The following is a 22,026-nucleotide window of genomic DNA, read 5'->3' as shown; positions in this document are numbered from 1 at the left end:
CTCTGAAAGGCTTGGGCAAATAAAGAAACTGTTAAGCCACCAGCTATTCTTGGTTCTGGTTATCACATATTTACTAAAGTGCAGGTTTATAGAAGTGGAGTTGTTGCCCATAGCAACCAATCAGATTCTACTTATCATGTATCTAGCACTTTCTAGTAGATAATAGCTAGAATCTGATTGGTTGCTATAGAGAACATCTCCACTTCTAAAAATCCGCACTTTAGTAAATATATCCCAGAGTGTAGATAAGTGTACAGCAGCGGTTCCCAAACTCTTTTCTCCAGGCACCCTAACAGTCCAGGTTTTAAGGATATCCATGCTTGAGCACAGATGGTTAAATCAAACTGACTAAGGGTCTAATTAAGACAGCTGTGCTCAAGCATGGATATCCTAAAAACCTGGGCTGTTAGGGTGCCAAACCAGAAACAGGATAGTTTTCATTATCTTCATAATTTCCCACATTAAAACACATGAAACAACATTCTCAGCACACAAGCTCAAACGCCAGCTTTTGTATAAAGCATTTTCATTTAAGACACAGTTGGTTTGCAGGGTTGGGGCACTAAAACTGGACATCAATTTCATAAAACTAGCTTATTCTATGGTATAAAAATAAATCTAGGCTTACCATACTATCCCTTTCAATTGGGACACTCATGAATTACACAGGTTCTGTGGCTGGCTGACTTCAAGCCTGGATTTAATGAGCCAAATAACCTGTGTAATTCATGAGTGTCTCGGTTTAAAGTGTTGATATGGTAAGCCTATATAAAATTTAAACTACTGACATTGTGAATTTTGATGTTCCATCAAAGTGACTTAATTTTCTTCTAAAACATAAAAAAAACCTCCCTGACATCTAGGCTCAGCTATGGTTATCCTTAAAGCCTGACCTCCATCACTGTAGACCAGGTTTTTCACCATACCAGAGTTTCAGAAAATAAAATTGTTCTTCTAAGAGCATTATGGGAGTTGCAAGCTGGATCTACTGTGTGGGGAGAGGCAGCGTGGGGGTGGTTTGGAGGAACCCACTAGAGCAGCCTGTAAAACAAGTAGGAACTGCAGACATTTGTGTATGTGGTGTGTGCAGGGATGGAAACACATATATTAAGAATACCATTCAATTTTATATTTATTAGTCTACACTATAAAGTGCAAATAATGCTGGTTTTTAGCACTGTTTTAAAGGAATTGCTTCTCATTGCAATGGCCGCTGCTCCAGAGCACACAGGCGAGGTGGGTTTAAATCATTTTCTTTTATTTTTGGTGCATTATTCTGATACTTAACATTAAAGGTGCATACACACACAACGATTTAGTAACCAACGATTTTCTGTCAGATTTTCCCTTGAAAAAGTGAATGATTTTTTTTAAGTGTAATGAACGATTTTTACAACGATGAACGAAAAATGTTCTTTCCCTTAATGAAAATCGTTATGTTGGACAGTCTGAAATGGAGGATGAACTACAAACGGGAGCACACTCGAACAATTATCGTTCATCGTTATCACTCAGAAACTGAACAATTTTTGGAACAATAACGACATCGTTAACGACAAATCGTTCAAAAAATCGTTACGTGTGTATGCACCATTAGACTTTGCTGCATTGGACACGGGAGTGGCTGGTGTGTCAGTGAGGCCAGCTGTGTCTTTACCACTCAATGAATCTTCTCCATTCTATTGCTAAATTAATCTGTAATTGTATGTGTTTTAAATTGTGTGATTGTGACAATAATCTGACTCTAGAGCTGGATTTGTCATGAACTTACACTACAAGGTATAAAAATGATTGAATCTCACGGTCATCCATATATTATGGCAAGTTAATGTTCTTCCCAAAAGAATGCTAAAATGTTTTTAATTATATGGGAAGCTGCATACACACGTAAAGATTTTCTGTCCAACCATCCAACTAGTTGATTGGTTGGAATGAAAATCTGGTGCTGTATGAAAGCAAATGACAATCAGCAATTTGCTCCCAAACGCCAGAAAATGGACAAAAACTGCTGCTTGAACAAATTGTTTAGGTCAAACATTTAACAAACTTGTCTGACGACCATTTTCATCTGTTTTCTGGCATTTAGGAGCAAATTGCTGATCATCAGTTACTCCCATACGTTACCAGATTTTCATTCCAACCAATCAACTAGTTGGATGGTTGGACAGAAAATCTTTACGTGTGTACACAGCTTATATGTTCTGCAAATGCCCACAAACGCTAGTATCACTAGGATGGCGGTAAAAGGTGAGACCACTGAAAAATACTTCATAAAAATTATTGATTCATTTATTTTATTCAGTATCTGTCTCTTGGTTAGTTATCCATTGAAACTGTATGTGTGCTAGACACACACAATCCTTCAAACCACCAATACAATCAATCTCCCTCCCTCTCCCCCTCTCCCCCTCCCCCTCTCCCCGCCACTTTTCGTGTTTTTCTTTTGGATCTGGATTGGTTTTGCCAAAACCACCCTTCCGTGTTCTGGGTTTTGGATCTGTATTTTAAAAAAAAAACAGCTAAAATCACAGAATTTGTGGGTTTTTCTGCTCCTATGCTATTATTAACCTCAATAACATTAATTTCCACTCATTTCCAGTCTATTCTGAACACATCACAATATTGTTTTTAGTCCAAAAGGTTGCACTGAGGTAGCTGGATAACTATGCTAAGCGACACGAGTGGGCGGCACAAACACGTGGCCCATCTAGGAGTGACACTGCAGTGGCAGACAGGATGGCAGTTTGAAAAGCTAGGCTCCAAACAGTACATAATGCAAAGAATAAAAAGAGGTGCAAGATGGAATTGTCCTTGGGCCCTCCCACCCACCCTTATGTTGTATAAACAGGACATGCACACTTTAACAAACCAATCATTTCAGTGCCAGGGTCTGCCACACGACTGTGGCTGAAATGATTGGTTCGTTTGGGCCCCCACAAAACAAGCTGGCAATTAATCTGTCCCTGCACAAACTGGCTCTACAGAGGCAAGATGTCATCCTCATCCTCCTCATCCACCGATTCTTCACCCTCTTCAGTGTTGTGTACATCCTCATCCTCACAGAGTATTAATTCGTCCCCGCTGGAATCCACCACCACAGGTCTCTCTGTACGTTCTGGAGACTGGTCTCCCTGGAAGAGTTGATAATTCATTTTTATGAACATCATCTTCTCCACATTTTGTGGAAGCAACCTCCTACGCCTTTCGCTGGCAAGGTTCCCGGCTGCACTAAACACTCTTTCGGAGTACACACTGGAGAGGGGGCAACTCAGGTAAAATAGAGCCAGTTTGTACAGGGGCCTCCAAATTGCCTCTTTTTCCTGCCAGTACAGGTATGGACTGTCTGACATGCCTACTTGGATGCTGTCACCAATGTAATCATCCACCATTCTGTCAGTGGTGACAGTATCATATGCAGTGACAGTAGACATGTCAGAAATTGTTGGCACGTCTTTCAGTCCAGACCATACTTGCCGACATTAAGCTCCCTCCTTCCGGGAGGGGGCTGAATGTCAGCTTACAACAGGGGGCGTGGCCGCACTATAACACCATTGCGGGGCGTGGCCAGTGCGGGCCGGTGGTGTAGCCGCGAGATCGCGTCATCGTGGCTCCGCCCCCTTATCACAATGCCGGAGTTAACGGCATTGTAAAGCGGGGGGGCGGGGCCACGATGAAGCGATTCAGCACGAATCACGTCACCGGGCCCCCTGCTGCGGGGGTTTCCCTAGTAACTCTGCAGGGGGGTAGGGAGGGATGGAGGCTTGCGGGAGGCTTGCCTGCCTTCCCGGGGGGCCGGGAGCGGCACCCGAAAATTGGGAGGTTCCCGGCCAAATCGTGAGGGTAGGCAAGCCTGGTCCAGACCAGATGTCCAAACTGGCCCTTGACTTATGACACAGGTGCACGCTTGGCTCTGCTACTGTGTTGATGCACGTGCAGCTACAGCACACGCAAGTCACAAACACAGAAAAAAAAAATGTGTTTTATTTTTTGGAGCACTTTGGGGTTACACCACCCTTTAACAGACTTATGGGGCACAGGAGCACTCTTGGCGCTGCTCCTTTGTTGATGCATGTGCGGCTACTGCGTATACATTTTGAAGAATTGTTTCTTTTTTGTGGAGCACACTTTGGGGGTTTAACCACCCTTTAAGAGATGAGCCAGCCGGCCCTTTACTTATGGGACACAGGCGCACGCTTGGCGCTGCTCCTTTGTTGATGCACATGTAGCCACAGTGCACACAATTCACAAACACAGAAAATATTTTTTTATTTTGTTTGGAGTGCACTTTGGGGGTTACAGCACCCTTTAACGGTCAAGCCAGACGGCCCTTTACTTATGACACAGGCGCATGCTTGGCGCTACTTTGCTGATGCACGTGCAGCTACTGTGCACACAATTCAATAACACAGAAAAAAAATTTTTTTTTTGGAGTGCACTTTGGGGGAGCACCCCTGATGGACAGATCACCCTCTGGACAACACTACAGCACCCCGTTAGGACTACAGCCTTTATGGGACACTGCACAACACAGTCCAGCCAGCCCCTATATACTTTGGAGTGGACACAGCCCCTATGGACAACTGACTGCACAGCCCAGCCAGCCCCTATGACAGCAGCACAACACAGCCCAGCCAGCCCCTATGGACAACAGCAGCACAACACAGCCCAGTCAGCCCCTATGGACTGAGTGGACACAGCCCCTATGGACAACAGCAGTACAACACAGCCCAGCCAGCCCTAGCTCCCACCCTCCCTCTTCACTGTCCACAGCCGGAGTGAGAAATGGCGCCGACACGGGGACCTTTTATAGAATCCAAAAGAGATCCGGAAGGTGGGATGACGTTTTGCCTCGATTTCAGTTCAGAGTCAGGCGGGAAAACCCGAGCCGGACTCAGTTCCCTGCTCGGATCGGGGGGTTCGGGGGGGGTACGGTTTTCTGAACCCGCTCATCCCTAATAAATATATAAAATATATACAGTGTATATGTGTGTGTATGTGTATATATATATATATATATATATATATATATATAATGTCAGCAAATAATGGCACTCCACGACTAAGTAATAAACAGGAACAACAGCTTTAATACATCAATCCAACATTTCGGGCATCAGCCCTTCATTTAGACACTTGATGTGGCTAAGATAAAAAAGAAAAAACCCCAACATTTTTTTTTCTCTAAAAAATGGTTATCATCGATGTTTGGGATGTATAACATGTAGGGCGGTAATTTTGGGTGATACCTTCAATCATCCGCACACGGGTAAGAGATTCTCCATTAGGTTCCCAGTGACGTGTAGTACTACATTTGTGGTATACATGCTGTTTTGCCCATGTGGACTCAACTACGTGGGCAAAACAGAACGCCAAATTAAAGAGCGTATTGCACTACACCGGTCGGCTATTCGTATAGGGATCAATACAGGACCTAGCGAACAGCCAGTCGCTAGGCATTGGATAGCTTTGAAACATGGAGTGGCGGATTTAAGGTTTAAAATCATTGACCACATTCCACTTAATATTAGGGGTGGTAATAGATATCAGAAATTATTGCAAGCAGAGTGTCGTTGGATTTTTAAACTTGATACCATGGCACCCAGGGGGCTTAATGAAACCCTTGGCTTGCAATGTTTTCTATAGGCATATTAGTCTGTGCTCCTTACACTCTTTTGCTTGTTCATCTGATATTATTATATTATATTTATGACCTTGTTTTTCAGACTGTTTATGCGGATATTTTCGTTATATTTAGTTTGCAGTACTGTATGCTCTATATATAGCTGGTATATCTATTATAGTTTGTTGTTTTTATGTGGACATAATATGATTTAAATCTAGTGATTATGAAGCCATTATAGCGTAATCAATGAATATGTGTTCAATGAAGAATCTATATTAGGTTGATTAAAGATGCTTTGTATATTGTTTGATGTTCCCCTGATAATGTCTCTATATTTCTGGCAACAGGTTTGTTGCCATGCCTACATGGGCGGCGCAGGTGATCCGGTTACCTCGCGGTCACTTCCTGATGACGTCACGCTGACCGCGACTCTGCTTCTTGGGCGCGTGTTTGTCGGGGCTGATGGAGGTGGACGCTGAAGTTCCGGCTCACCTGGATCAGGTAATTTTTAATTGTTTGTCTATTTATGTGCACTGTATTATTATATGTGTGTATCCCAGATGAAGGGCTGATGCCCGAAACGTTGGATTGATGTATTAAAGCTGTTGTTCCTGTGTATTACTTAGTCGTGGAGTGCCACCATTATTTGCTGACTATATAGGACCTGGTGGTCCATGGATGGCACCTACACCTTTCAAAGCCTTTTTCGCCACGAGTGCCGGAATTTTCTTAAAAAAAAAAATATATATATATATATATATATTTTCCTGGACAAAAGTCCAGGAATGATGATGTTCGTCCATGTAAGATGACGTTTAGCCTCTTTCTGAGTTCCGTTTTTTTGGAGGGAAAAATCCGAACTCAATGTGCAAACTCGAACCTATCCGAGCCTGCACATCCCTAATAAATATATATATATATATATATATATATATATTATAATATGTGTGTCTATACCTTAATTGTGCGGTTAACATGCACAAAACTTGTGCAAAATCCTCCAGCGCAAGCAGCATGAAGCTTTCCCTATTCTTATTTGATAACTCGTTAATTTCCCTGGGTTTGTTAGGATGTAGAATCTTGGAAAGAATGCGATACTGAAATGCATGATAGAAGCTCTGCTAGTAATACCCTTTTTACAGTAAGGGCCATATTCAATTAGGCTGCGAAAACTTTTATAACGAAAAATTTATCGCCAATGACGTCATTTTCGCCTGTTTCACTTATCCCCATATTCAATTACAAAGACTTTTCACAGGTGCGAAAAGTCTTTATTAAAAAACAGGGATGAGTTTTTACCATGTAATACATGGCGAAAAAAGTGCAGAATTGGGGTTTACAGGTGCAGAATACAAAAAAATAGCCTGCAGCGAATGTCCCCTTAATTTAATCTGTGTCAAAAAATTTCAAAAAAATTCCTTAGGACACCCCAAAAAATGTACTTTCATTTTGGGGGTGAAAAAAAATGTTGGGGACGCAATTAAAAACTAGTGAAATAGACTCCGGGGGTTCCCCAAGTATGCGGCAGGTGTTTTCTTCATTGTGGGTGGTTGCGGCAGGTGCATTTTAAAAGAATTAAAAAAAAATTACTTTAGGGACTTCAAAAAATGCTTGCACCCATTTTCATGTACCCCAAATTTGATGAGAGTAGTTAATTTCTCACCAAAAAGACTGCTAAATGCCATTCTTCACCACCTATTTAAATTAGGGGTGTGCATCGGCCACTTTTCGTGTTTTGGATCTGGATCTTTCTTCGTGTTTTGGATCTGGATTGGTTTTGCCAAAACCACCCTTCCGTGTTTTGGGTTCTGGGTTTTCTGTTTTGGATTTGTATTTTTTTTTTTTAAAAGAATAAAAACAGCTAAAATCACAGAATGTGTTGGTTTTTCTGCTCCTATGCTATTATTAACCTCAATAACCTTAATTTCCACTCATTTCCAGTCTATTCTGAACACCTCACACCTCACAATAGTTCTAGGAGTGACACTGCAGTGGCAGACAGGATGGCAGTTTGAAAAACTAGGCCCCAAACAGTACATAATTCAAAAAAAAAAAAAGAGGTGCAAGATGGAATTGTCCTTGGGCCCTCCCACCCACCCTTATGTTGTATAAACAGGACATGCACACTTTAACAAACCAATCATTTCAGCGCCAGGGTCTGCCACACGACTGTGGCTGAAATGATTGGTTCGTTTGGGCCCCCACAAAACAAGCTGGCAATTAATCTGGCCCTGCACAAACTGGCTCTACGGAGGCAAGATGTCGTCCTCATCCTCCTCATCCACCGATTCCTCACCCTCTTCAGTGTTGTGTACATCCTCATCCTCACAGACTATTAACTCGTCCCCGCTGGAATCCACCACCACAGGTCCCTCTGTATGTTCTGGAGGCTGGTCTCCCTGGAAGAGTTGGTAATTCATTTTTATGAACATCATCTTCTCCACATTTTGTGGAAGCAGCCTCCTACGCCTTTCGCTGACAAGGTTCCCTGCTGCACTAAACACTCTTTCGGAATACACACTGGAGGGGGGGCAACTACAGGTAAAATAGAACCAGTTTGTACAGGGGCCTCCAAATTGCCTCTTTTTCCTGCCAGTACAGGTACGGACTGTCTGACATGCCTACTTGGATACTGTCACCGATGTAATCCTCCACCATTCTGTCAATGGTGACAGTATCATATGCAGTGATAGTAAACATGTCAGAAATTGTTGCCAGGTCCTTCAGTCCAGACCAGATGTCCAAACTTGGTCCTGCCTGCCCTGCATCACCGCCAGCGGATTGCTTAGGATACCTAAGTTTTTTCCTGGCAGTCCCAGTTGCGGGAGAAAATGAAGAAGGAGCTGTTGACGTGTCACGTTCCGCTTCAGCTGACAGTGTGTTCACCAGCAGGTCTTTGCACCTCTGCAGGCTTGTGTCGGCCGGAAAGAGAGACACCACATAGGCTTTAAACCTAGGATTGAGCACGGTGGCCAAAATGTAGTGGTCTGATTTCAACAGATTGACCACCCTGGAATCCTTGCAAAGCGAATGAAGGGCTTCATCCACAAGTCCTACATGCCAAGCGGAATCGCTCCGTCTTAGCTCCTCCTTCACTTTCTCCAGCTGCTTCTGCAAAAGCCTGATGAGGGGAATGACCTGACTCAAGCTGGCAGTGTCTGAACTGACTTCACGTGTGGCAAGTTCGAAGGGTTATAGAACCTTGCACAACACGGAAATCATTCTCCACTGCGCTTGAGTCAGGTGCATACCCCCTCCTTTGCCTATGTCATAGGTGGATGTATAGGCTTGAATGGCCTTTTGCTGCTCCTCCATCCTCTGAAGCATATAGAGGGTTGAGTTCCACTGCGTCACAACCTCTTGCTTCAGGTGATGGCGGGGCAGGTTCAAGAGTGTTTGCTGGCGCTCCAGTCTTCGGCACGCAGTCGCTGAATGGCGAAAATGGCCAGAAATTTTCCGGCCACCCAAAGCGTCTCCTGCACGCCCCTGCCGCTTTTCAGAAAATTCTGCACCACCAAGTTTGTGTGAGCAAAACATGGGACGTGCTGGAATTTGCCCAGATGTAATGCCCGCACAATATTGGTGGCATTGTCAGATATCACAAATCCCCAGGAGAGTCTAAGTGGGGTAAGCCACTGGGCGATGATTTCCCTCAGTTTCTCTAAGAGATTGTCGGCGGAGTGCCTCTTACTGAAACCGGTGATACACAGCGTAGCCTGCCTTGGAACGAGCTGGCATTTCTGCGATGCTGCTACTGGTGACGCCGCTGTTGTTGCTGCATAAGGTGATACATCTACCCAGTGGACTGTCACAGTCATATAGTCCTTAGTCTGCCCTGTTCCACTTGTCCACATGTCCGTGGTTAAGTGGACATTGGGTACAACCGCATTTTTCAGGACACTGAGGACACTTTTTCTGACGTTTCTGTATAGTCTCGGTATCGCCTGCCTAGTGAAGTGGAATCTAGACGGGATTTGGAACCGGGGACACACTACCTCCATCAATTGTCTAAATCCCACTGCACTAATGGCGGATACCGGACGCACGTCTAACACCAACATAGCAGTCAAGGCCTCAGTTATACGTTTTGCTTCATCATGACTGCTGTCGTACTTCATCCTCCTCGCTAAGGACTGTTGGAGGGTCAATTGTTTAGTAAAAGTAGTGGTGTTCCTACTTCCTCTCTGGGATGATGACCGACTCCCAGCAGCAGCAGCAGCAGCGGCAGCAGTAGGCGTAGCACTGCAGGATCCTCCGGAGGAATCCTGGATAGGAGAGTCAGTCATGCCAGAGACATGGCCTGCAGGACTACTTCCGATCCTGACTAAGGAGGAAATTGACGAGGAGGGAGTTGACGGTGTGGTTTGCAGGCACTTGGATACAACAGGACAACGGGATTTAGGTGTCCCTGGACTGCTTACAGTCTTAGCCAAAGTTTCTGAACTTGACAGTAACTTTTTATGAACGCGCTGCAGGTGACGTATAAGGGAGGATATTCCTAGGTGGTTAACGTCCCTACCCCTACTTATTTCACCTTTACATATGGCAAGACAGTTGTTGTCCAGATTTGGATAGAAATATTGCCAGACCAAAGAGGTGGAATGTTTGGTCTTCTGCCCAGGCATGACCGTGATGGGCTTTTTCATCCCACGGACAACAACTGTCTCCCCCGGAGCCTGATTTAAACAAACCACATCACCATCAGAATCCTCCTCGCCAACTTTCTCCTCAGCGCCAGCTACACCAGTATCCTCATCCTGTTGCACTTCAACAGTGACATCTTCAATTGGCATATCAGCAAGTGGACTGTGGGTGCTCCTTTCAGCACTTGCAGGGGGCGTGCAAATGGTGGAAAGAGCCACCTCTTCCCGTCCAGTGCTGGGAAGGTCAGGCATTGCAACCGCCACCACACTTGGACTCTCCTTGGGGATTTGTGATATCTTCTTAGAATGCACAGTTCTTCGCTGTGCTTTTGCCAGCTTAACTCATTTGATTTTTTTAGCGGGAGGAGGGCTTCCATCGTCATGTGAAGCTGAACCACTAATCATGAACATAGGGAAAGACCTTAGCCGTTCCTTGCCACTCCGTGTCATAAATGGCATATTGGCAAGTTTACGTTTCTCTTCAGATGATTTAAATATTTTTTTCAAGGTCATTTTCCTGAACTTTGTCATTTGGGATTGTATGTGCCCTCTACTATGACATTGGGCATCGGCCTTGGCAGACGACGTTGATGGCATGTTATTCGTCTATGTCATGACTAGTGGCAGCAGCTTCAGCACTAGGAGGAAGTGGTTCTTGATCTTTCCCTATTTTATTTTTATCGGAGAAAGTTTGGTCCTCCATTTATGTTATATTGGTTTGATATATACGTGCGGCTAAGGCGCACACAAACACAGAAAATATTTTTTTATTTTTGCTGGAGAGTAGTGCACTTTGTGGGTTATACCACCCTTTAAGAAATGAGCCAGCCGGCTCTTTACTTATGGGACACAGGCGCACGCTTGGCGATGCTCCTTTGTTGATGCACGTGCAGCCACAGTGCACACAATTCACAAACACAGAAAATATTTTTTTATTTTGTTTGGAGTGCACTTTGGGGGTTACAGCACCCTTTAACGGTCAAGCCAGAGGGCCTTTACTTATGCCACAGGCGCACGTTTGGCACTACTTTGTTGATGCACGTGCGGCTACTGTGCACACAATTCACAAACACAGAAAAAATATATATTTTTTCTGCACTTGGGGGGGAGCACACCTGATGGGCAGAGCACCCCCTGGACAACACTACAGCACCCCTTTAGGACTGGGACACTGCACAGGACTTTGGAGTGGACACAGCCCCTATGGAGAACTGACTGCGCAACACAGTCCAGCCAGCCCCTATGGACTTTGAAGTAGTGGACACAGCCCCTATGGACAACAGCAGCACAGCACTACACTACACTACACTTCACAGCCCAGCCAGCCCTAACTCGCCCTCTCCCTCTTCACTGTCCACAGCCGAGTGAGAAAATGGCGCCGACGCGGGTACCTTATATAGGATCCAAAACCCGCGAGACCCGGAAGGCGGGATGATGACGTTTTGCCTCGATTTCAGATCCGAGTCAGGCGGGAAAAGTCAAGCCTGACTCTGATCGGCCTCGGATCGGGGGGGTTCGGATTTCAGAAATCCGAACCACCTCACCCCTAATTTAAATATGCAAAAAAACACCTGCTGACACCGTTTAAAAAGCCCTAATTCCTTTAGCTGGGTAATTCGGGGGATCCCCCATGTCAGACCATATTTGGGGGGGTGACAGGCTGATTTCCAGAAATTAACAGGAGTTTTCGCTACTTGCCTTTCTGCCGGGTCCCGATTCCCCAGATTCCTAATTGAATACAAAGATACGCGGGCACGCACCCGATACTTTATCCCCAGAAAAAGCAGCGATAATGGCGAAAAGTCCGTCCTCTGACTTCTCACCTGTAATTGAATATGCCCCATACTGCAAAAACCCAAGTTTTGCATGTGAGCATCCATCAACCCGGGTTTTTGCTATGTATGAACTAGGGGTGAGCGGGTTCGGATTTCTGAAATCCGAACCCCCCGAGCCCTGCCGGTCCTAGGCCGATCCGACCTTTCCCGCCTGACTCTGATCTGAGATCGAGGCAAAACGTCATCATCCCGCCTTCCGGGTCTCGCGGGTTTTGGATCCTATATAAGGTACCCGCGTCAGCGCCATTTTCTCACTCGGCTGTGGACAGTGAAGAGGGAGGGTGGGAGCTAGGGCTGGCTGGGCTGTGTAGTGTTGTAGTGTAGTGTAGTGCAGTGTAGTGTTGTGCTGTGCTGCGCTGTGCTGCTGTTGTCCATAGGGGCTGTGTCCACTACTTCAAAGTCCATAGGGGCTGGCTGGACTGTGTTGTGCAGTCAGTTGTCCATAGGGGCTGTGTCCACTCCAAACTCCTGTGCAGTGTCCCAGTCCTAAAGGGGTGCTGTAGTGTTGTCCAGGGGGTGCTCTGTCCATCAGGGGTGCTCCCCCCAAGTGCTAAAAAAAAATTATTTTTTCAGTGTTTGTGAATTGTGTGCACTGTGGCTGCACGTGCATCAACAAAGGAGCAGCGCCAAGCGTGCGCCTGTGTCCCATAAGTAAAAGGCCGGCTGGCTCATTTCTTAAAGGGTGGTATAACCCACAAAGTGCACTACTCTCCAGCAAAAATAAAAAAATATTTTCTGTGTTTGTGTGCGCCTTAGCCGCACGTATATATCAATATAACATAAATGGAGGACCAAACTTTCTCCGATAAAAATAAAATAGGGAAAGATCAAGAACCACTTCCTCCTAGTGCTGTTGCTGCTGCTGGGAGTTGTTCATCATCCCAGAGAGGAAGTAGGAACACCACTACTTTTACTAAACAATTGACCCTCCAACAGTCCTTAGCGAGGAGGATAAAGTACGACAGCAGTCATCCTGAAGCAAAACGTATAACTGAGGCCTTGACTGCTATGTTGGTGTTAGACGTGCGTCTGGTATCCGCCATTAGTGCAGTGGGATTTAGACAATTGATGGAGGTAGTGTGTCCCCGGTTCCAAATCCCGTCTAGATTCCACCTGCATCCTCAAAGCAGCAGCGACAAGCGTGCGTCTGTCTGTTAAAGGGTGATGTAACCCTCAAAGTGCGCTCCACAAACAATAAAAAAATTCTTCTTTTTTTTTCTCTTTGTGAAATGTGTGGGCTGTAGCCGCACCTGCATCCTTAAAGCAGCAGCGACAAGCATGCGTCTGTCAAAGGATTACATCGGTGACAGCATCCAAGTAGGCATGTCAGACAGTCCGTACATGTACTGGCAGGAAAAAGAGGCAATTTGGAGGCCCCTGTACAGACTGGCTCTATTTTACCTGAGTTGCCCCCCCTCCAGTGTGCACTCCGAAAGAGTGTTTAGTGCAGCCGGGAACCTTGTCAGCAAAAGGCGTAGGAGGTTGCTTCCACAAAATGTGGAGAAGATGATGTTCATAAAAATGAATTATCAACTTTTCCAGGGAGACCAACCTCCAGAACGTACAGAGGAACCTGTGGTGGTGGATTCCAGCGGGGATGAATTAATACTCTGTGAGGATGAGGATGTACACAACACTGAAGAGGGTGAGGAATCGGTGAATGAGGAGGATGAGGACGACATCTTGCCTCCGTAGAGCCAGTTTGTGCAGGGCCAGATTAATTGCCAGCTTGTTTTGTGGGGGCCCAAACGAACCAATCATTTCAGCCACAGTCGTGTGGCAGACCCTGGCGCTGAAATGATTGATTTGTTAAAGTGTGCATGTCCTGTTTATACAACATAAGGGTGGGTAGGAGGGCCCAAGGTCAATTCCATTTTGCACCTCTTTTTTTTCTTTGCATTATGTACTGTTTGGGGCCTAGTTTTTCAAACTGCCATCCTGTCTGCCACTGCAGTGTCACTCCTAGATGGGCCACGTGTTTGTGCCGCCCACTCGTGTCACTTAGCATAGTCATCCATCTACCTCGGTGCAACCTTTTGGACATAAAAACACTATTGTGAGGTGTGAGGTGTTCAGAATAAACTGGAAATGAGTGGAAATTAAGGTTCTTGAGGTTAATAATAGCATAGGAGCAGAAAAATCAACACATTCTGTGATTTTAGCTGTTTTTATGCTTTTTTTAAAAAAAAAATACAGATCCAAAACACACAACCCAGAACCCAAAACACCGAAGGGTGGTTTTGGCAAAACCAATCCAGATCCAAAACACGAAGAAAGATCCAAAACCAAAACACAAATCACGAAAAGTGGCCGGTACACACCCCTAGTATGAACACACACGACCCTGCTCTCTGTACCAGGGTCTAGGATTTAGACCCAGGAAATTCACAGGTTGATAAACCTGTGTATTTCCTGGGTCGTCAGTCTGAAAGGGGTATAAGTAAGAGGCACAGCACCCTTCTCGGATCAAGGCCTTACGGCATGCCAGCTATATCCGGAGTTCCGCTGCTGTTAATGCCCGCACCTCCGCCATGTCCCCGCCGCATATGCCCACTACCCACCCAGTGATGACAGCAAATCCAGTGATGGATCCGCTGTCCAATCACATCTGCCTGACTAACAGGGACATGCTTTCATGTGGGCCCTATTTTTTTCAATGGGCTTTTACAGCCCATGACATGGCCCTCCCCCCCCGCTTCTGCACTTTTGTATTGTCAGCGGGAGGCAGCGCTCTCCCTGCCTCCCAACTGATTTTAACTGTAGAGAATGATTAGAATAATGCAGGGGTAGCCAACCCTGGTCCTCGAGAGCTACCAACAGTGCATGTTTTGCAGATGTCCTCACAGAATCACAGGTGAGATAATTAGCTACACCTGTGGATCTTTTCAAATATGTTAGTGAGTAACGGATACACCTGTGCACCAGCTAGGTGGTCTGGAAAACGTGAACTGTTAGTAGCTCTTGAGGACCGTGGTTGGCTACCCCTGGAATAATGCAAAGCAGATATTTATGACACATCTCTGTTCTAAATAACTTATTTGTATTATTTTACTCATTATGACAGGGAGGCTAAAAAGTAAACACACATTTTTAAACAAAATAAAGAATAAAACACTGCACAAGCCCAATTTAACATAAAGGGTAATTCTTCTGTCTTTGTAATCCAATGTGAGAGAAATATGCCCCAATAAAGATGACTCTTATGCTTGCTGCAAGCACCCCTGGGTGAGTCACTGTGACCTGGTGTGATGGGTCCCATTAGCTGCTCAGCCAATCACATGTATTTTCTCATGCTGACCACTTGCAATTGGCTAGAAACTAAACAGATTTCCTTATCAACTCAGGCCACAGGCACTCTGTCACGAGCGTTTGTAGCAAAGCCTGGCATCTCTTCAATGTCTTTTTTTTCCCTTATCAAAAACACAGAATAATATCCATTATATTATGATGAATGAAAAGAGAAGATTGTTAGAATATGGAGTGTGCTACTGCGCCGCTGCATCCATGTTGCTGCATGACTGAAGCATCTACTTTACCAAGATGGCCGCCGTTAGGTTATCTGCACATGCGCAAAGCCATCTTGTCACTCTGAGCGCCACAGTAGAACATGGCTGTGTATTACTTAGCTCTGTGGAGGACCCTTTAATAACTGCGATACTGCCTCCATACATGAGGCAATATCATGGCTGGTCCTCTGTATACTCCACTCCATGTCTGCTACCTACAAGTGTACAGTATCTGTATGGCCAAACCCGATGAGAGTGGGGCCTGAGGTTTGAAGGTGCACAAAACGACATGGCTGCTGCTGCATCTAAATTTCATATGCGTCGGTCGAGCAATTAAGCAAAATAAAACCTAAATCAAGCTGGCCAGTGCACCCCCATCTCTCCTCCCCCTTCCCTGGGCACCCCCGTCACCTGGTCCGTGTTGCGCATATTAATTAATGATGCGGTGATTTCATTACACACAATGCTGTGCCTGCCCGCCGTGGCCCTTCTGTCCCTGCAGCCGTGTACACCTAGCATGATGTTTCTCAATTATCCGGTCAAATTTAGCCGCAATTATTTTCAATGGGATTTAGAGCAGCTTTTTTCTTGTGGGTGCAAAGTTGGGGAAAGTCCGTATTTTCAAATAAAATGTTGGGACTTGCGGCCTGATTCAGCAAGGATCGCTATTGCAAAGCTGAACACAGGAAGCTTTGCAATGCAATGCGATCCTTGCAAGTCACAGTAATGGGATCACCATCACGACCTTTGCTGGTTGATGGTCACGATGGTGGACGGCGCCGGGCGGCCGGCCATCTGAGTAAGCCTCAGCTTACTCAGGCTGGCCAGCTTGCAAGCCCACGCGTCCACGCATTCTCTGGGCACGCCCCGTTTCCAGGAACACCGTCAACCCCCACACCGCCCCTAAAATGCCTCTGCCTGTCAATCAGGCAGAGGCATTCAAGGGCTAGTGTGCGTGTTGGCAGGATCCATTCTGCACACTCACAGAATGGGTCCTGCGCATGCGCAGATTCCCGATTATCGGGAATCTGCATTCAGTGGTGTACTTGCCTGCACTGCTGAGTTAGCCCCTTGGTTCAAAACTCCTGCCCCCCCCTTCCCCCCCCTCTCCTTCCCTAATGATTAATTAGGCAATTAGAAGTTTTTCATTAGCTTAATTTGGCTAATAATATTACTTGCATGTCATTTTTGGGGTGATATACTGCCCCAAATATTTTGCTTTCGACCAGTAATAGACATACTGTTATCCAATATTTGTTTTCGGTTATTTAAGGTACAGGATAATTTACCAGATTATTAACAGCCAAAATTACCGCTTAAGTTTTTTTTTTCAATTGGAGAGATCGCATAGCTGCATTAATTGGAAATTGTGTGCGATATCGGTGTTAGTTTCTGCAAGCAATATCTTGCAGTTAAATGGATATACCCCTTAGGGGCCTATGTATTAATAATGGCGGCACTGCCGCCATTATTAAAAGTCTGTTTTGCAATGGCTAGTTTTATTTGCAATGAAAATATCTCCACTATGTACTAAGTGTACCTCGCGGGGACAGTGGTAGCGCTAACCGCTGTCCCTGCAAGTTACTTACCCGGCATATTAGCTGAGTCTTTTACATTTGTGAAAGACTCCTAGTGGTCACTCTAGGTGCAGGGTGCTGATCAGGAATGAGGTAATATTTACATTGTGAAGGACAAAATTTTAGACGTGATGTATTGCTGCAGCTACTGTACTGTAACCATACATCATGCATACAATTTTACCCTTTAAAATTTAAATATGCCCTCCTCACTAATCAGCACCTAGAGTGACCACTAGACTCCTCCTGGGGAATCTGACACTGCGCATACACACAGTGTCATCTTCCAGAAACAGCCGGAGGCTGCAGAAGAGGGATCGTAAGATCCCTCTCCTGCGAGAATGCCTCCATAGGATTAAAGCGGTTTACACCATCTAAGGATGGAGTAAACCAAAGGGGCCAGACTCCTAAAAGCTTCGCTTTTCAGAGTTTGATAAATAGGAGTCAGATCATAGGCCCTCATTCAGAGCCGTACGCTATTTGCGGTCGTTCGTTTAAAAACAAGGGGTGGCTATTCAAATGATCCGTACGCACATTGCAGTCTGTTCACGCCTCTAAGTCTGAACGAGCGAGCAAAACATACGCTCGTTTATTTGTTAAAAACGCCCCCTGGCCGCACGCATCCTACGTCATGTCCGCTATTTATTAGATTAATCGAGTACATCGACCAGCGTATGAACTGCTCGCTATTCTTGTGGTTGGTGTTTGCTACCACAAATTTGCGTGCAGTTCGGGCTATAAAATAACCCAGTGACGTGGTCAATGACGCTGCTGTTTTAAATATACACACCCATAAAACGCCCGTTTTGACCTTTAAGCACGCCTGCGTTCGGATCTCCACTCCCCATTTTCAAGCACCTTCCCCTGTTACCACCCACATACGCCTCATTCTGTCACTCAAAATAGCCGGCACTCGCTATATAGCGTACAAAGGATTTTCGGCCGCACTGACTGGTTCGCGCATGCGTACTAAAAAGCGTACGCATGCGCAGATGTGCAAACATCGCTCGGAACGAGCGTACTGTTGTTAACGTGCGGCTCTGAATGAGGGCCATAGTTCTCAATAATAATAATGTTGTCTTTCTGTGAAATCTCCTGCATTAGGCTATTAGTACATAGCAACAACTCATAAAATTACGCATAAAACTGCATAATTTTTTTTTTTTTTTAAATAACTGATCAAAGGTATCACTTTCATGCCGCTTTTGTCTTTTTTTTTTTTTTTTTCCTTTTGTTTGTTTTGAATATTAAGCGGGCCTTTACCAGCTCATTTGCTCAAATGCTTTGGGAAAATGTATAAAACACATGGGAGATATAGTTATGCAGCGTATCCCCTAGGCGATGTAAATGAGCAATTGAACGATTACGACATCGTAATCGCTCATTAATCGTGCATTATATCATTTCCGACATCAATCATCACCTGAACTTGCAGGTCAGTCTGCCGATTGCGACAAATTGGCCATGTTCGGAAATGAGGGAGTGTAGGCACTGCTCATTATGAGAAACAACTGTACGATTACAATGTTGTAATCGTACTGTCGTTCTTCTATCTGCTAGTGGATATGCACCTAAACGCTCGCTTTAGATGTGTCTTACTTCATTGACGCATTTTACTTACATTGTACTTCTACCAACATAATCTATGGAAGCATTTATTAATACATGAGAAATAGACAATGTCACCTTTTATTGTTTTAAATGCACTGTTAACATTTTCAAATGCCACGGTGCGTGTGCACTAATCGGAAACTATTCATTCTAATCTAAATGCAGTAAGTAAAGGTGTCCACATACATAGCGATATTTTACATGATCTGGCTGATTCCGACACATTGGAACGGCAGATCGTGTAAAATATGGCCAAATCGTGAGGAAATCATGAGTCCCCACTCACGATGTGATGCGCGTCCCCGCTGGTCGCACATCGCATCTTCATATCTGCCGTGCATTAGGGCAGATCTGACAATATAGGACCCGATACACTGTAAAAAGTCTGACTTCAGGAGAGATCATTTGAAGATTGGACACTAATCGTGTGCAGAGCTGCCGGGGAGAGTTTCAAGGGAAATTGTACACATCGGCTGATCGTGGGCAGATCAGTATGTGTGTGAGCACCTTCAGTGTGAACAAGGTCTAAAATAGTGTTTGTATTCAGGGACGGCACTAGGCTTTGCTGCGCCCAGCGCCGTCATGTGTTGCTGCCCCTTCCCTCCTCTGCTTTCTCCCCTTGAGCTTACTTATTCACTATAGCGCTGGGAGGGAGGGTGGGCGTTTCTTGCGCCCGCCGGATACAGTGGCGCTCCGGGCGACGGCCCGGCTCACCCGGGCCTAGAGCCGCTCCTGTTTGTATTCTATTGTTAAGTCCAGCAATTCTTTTTTTTTTTTTATTGTTGTTATAGGAAGATGTGAATTTCAGCTATGACCAAATCAATTGGTCGAAGAGAATGAATGTCCACCCGTCTTCTCCAAGCTGCGCTGATCAACATTCCCATCATCTTCCAAACAAGACCCTTGGTGACTATCAAATAGGTTTGTCCATTGGAGATGGGCTCTACATCTTTGGATTCATCGGTATTCTAATCGTGTTGAAATCTCTCTTGACCAAAATCATGCTGGTGGAAAACAAGCCAGAAGACAGCGCACACGTCGTCACCATGTGTGACTCGCCCCCCGATATGTACAAGGTCACGCTCCAAAGACATGCAAGCAGTAACAGTGTCCCAGTGACCTCATCCAATGAGCTGTGCTTGGGTCAAACGCAGAACATTTCTCCTCCATGGTCTCCCATGTTGAATCATAGCGAGCAATGCCCATTCTCCAGCCCAGAGGGCAGCACTAAATCCCTGGTGTGATTACACACTTGTCTCTGTAACATTATTTCATTACACAGTGTTGGGGTTGTGAGACAAGAACATTTTGCATCAAATTATGACTCAATAAGATAACCTGTATTAAGCAATACTTTTTTTTTTTTTGGAACATCACAAGAACTATCTAGAAGGAAATCTAAAAGAAAAACGCATCCCACCAATTTTTTTCACTGATGTCAAAAAAGGAGAAATAAATTCATTTTCACAATTCTACACATGGAAATCATTTAGAAGCTTAGAAGTTTTGGATAACTCTATCTAAGTAAACCTGCACAGCAAATAAGGCGTTTCACCCATGCAGGGGCATAGCCAAAACTGTGTGGGCTCTATAGCAGCATTTTAAAGGTACCCCCACCCTAATGCTTCTACATAGACACCATTCTCTGCAGCAGTTGTTAATTTTACGTCCCATAGTAGTGTCCTAGTGCATGATATGCCCTATAGTAGTGTCCTAGTGAATGATATGCCCCATAGTAGTGTCCTAGTGCCAGAGGAGTAGAGTGGAACCATGGTGCCCGGAGAAAGTGCATGTCATAGCGCCCCCTCCCTGTACTGAACTGTGCCAGTGGGGTATGGCCAGCCTGTGGGGGGATACTGAAGTGAAGAGAAAAGCAGCAAACAGTGGCAGTACCACGCTGGGCATGGAGGTACCGTTGGGGGAATAGAATACTTTGGTGATGCATTATCCGACATTAAGGGGTAGCTGCTTTGGTACTGCCTTATTTATGTATAGCATCTAGGATCTGACTTTTATCTCCTTTAAATCATAGTTATTAGTCAATAGAGGAGATTGTATTATATATTCTGATCATTTAACTTAAAGTGACAGAGTATATGTGCTAGAGTGAGATATCACAGGGTGCACAGCTTATTACTGCAATTACTGCCCCGAGCAGCGATCACTGGAGTGGGAACACCTATGGGAAGCTCCCTTCTCAGCTATGCTCCTACTTCACAAATATACATTGCACCTATATTAATGTGAGTACTACTAATTATGTTCTGTCTACCGCCGTTATTATTATTTCAGGTCTCCTAATATTTTTTTAAAATACCTTTCAAATAACACTGTCTGGTTATGCCTGGGAATACCTCCATTACTTTATATAGCAAATCAGTGACTCTTTTTAAACTCATACCTTATAACTGAAGTTTAGGATTTTACCTCAGATGTGTCACTTTTAAGTCCATTGAAGCACAGAATGAGGAGCGAAGGAGGGAGGGGATCAAAGAGGAGAGGGGAGAGAAAAGTGCCGATCAGAGAGGGGTGGTGACAGTAGCCCATAAGAAAGGAGAGGGAAGGGGCAAAGAGCCAATCACAGGGTAGAGAGGGGAGGGAATTAAAGAGGTGAGAAGTGAAAGTAATCAATCTGACAGGAAAGGGGAGGTGACAGAAGATGATCACAGAGGAGGGAGGGCCGGAGGGGAGACAATCTGGGCAGCTTGAGGGAGCATGAAATGTAGAAACAGATCTCAGATCCGTAACTTATTTTAACATAGAGCAAACTAACCAAGATAAAAGTAATAGGCGGCCGTCATACTATAGCGCTCCATGAATTCCGGAACCCTGGATGGCGCCCTCTGTCCATATTGGCGCCCGGGGCTCATGCTCCACTGGAACCACTCTCGCTACATGGTATGCCCCATAGTAGTGGCCTAGTGCATGGTATGCCCCATAGTAGTGACATAGTTAATTGCCACATTGTAGTGCCCTAGTTCTCAATATGCCACATTGTAGTGCCCCCAATTCACATTATAGCATACACTGTCCCCAGTATATACAGCAATGGCCAAAAGTTTTGAGAATGACATAAGTTTTGGTTTTCACAGTTTGCTGCTTCAGTGTTTTTAGACCTTTTTGTCAGATGTTACTATGGTATACTGAAGCAAATTTACAAGCATTTCATAAGTGTCAAAGGCTTTTATTGACAATTACATTAAGTTTATGCAAAAAGTCAATATTTGCAGT

At 45.0% G+C, this 22,026-nt stretch overlaps 1 protein-coding gene across 3 annotated transcripts; it reads left to right on the top strand.

Annotated features, from left to right (window-relative positions):
* The first annotated feature begins 970 nt into the window (after nt 1-970).
* LOC148453809 (uncharacterized) lies at nt 971-20,268 on the top strand. Of its 3 annotated transcripts, none has more exons than XM_088461681.1 (3): nt 990-1,052; nt 5,971-6,124; nt 19,587-20,268. In XM_088461681.1, the coding sequence occupies exons 2-3, from the start codon at nt 6,086-6,088 to the stop codon at nt 20,037-20,039; spliced, it is 492 nt and encodes a 163-aa protein (XP_088317807.1). In that variant the 5' UTR covers nt 990-1,052; nt 5,971-6,085; the 3' UTR covers nt 20,040-20,268. The 3 variants fall into 3 exon arrangements, with proteins under 3 accessions (XP_088317805.1, XP_088317807.1, XP_088317806.1); XM_088461680.1 differs by lacking the exon at nt 990-1,052 and adding an exon at nt 1,150-1,236; XM_088461679.1 differs by lacking the exon at nt 5,971-6,124 and having other exon boundaries at nt 971-1,236.
* Nucleotides 20,269-22,026: the final 1,758 nt, after the last annotated feature.

This window comes from Taudactylus pleione, unplaced genomic scaffold (assembly GCF_031769625.1).
Source record: "Taudactylus pleione unplaced genomic scaffold, aTauple2 ptg001086l, whole genome shotgun sequence".
Classification (NCBI taxonomy): Eukaryota; Metazoa; Chordata; class Amphibia; order Anura; family Myobatrachidae; genus Taudactylus; species Taudactylus pleione.
This window is presented reverse-complemented; position numbering and strand designations above follow the sequence as displayed.

Bases quoted from the DNA above. Each gene is read 5' to 3' on its own strand.
- LOC148453809 (XM_088461679.1), top strand. From the start codon at position 1,093: ATGGAAACACATATATTAAGAATACCATTCAATTTTATATTTATTAGT. The intron at 1,237-19,586 runs GTGGGTTTAAAT...TTGTTGTTATAG, and splicing joins CTCCAGAGCACACAGGCGAG to GAAGATGTGAATTTCAGCTA.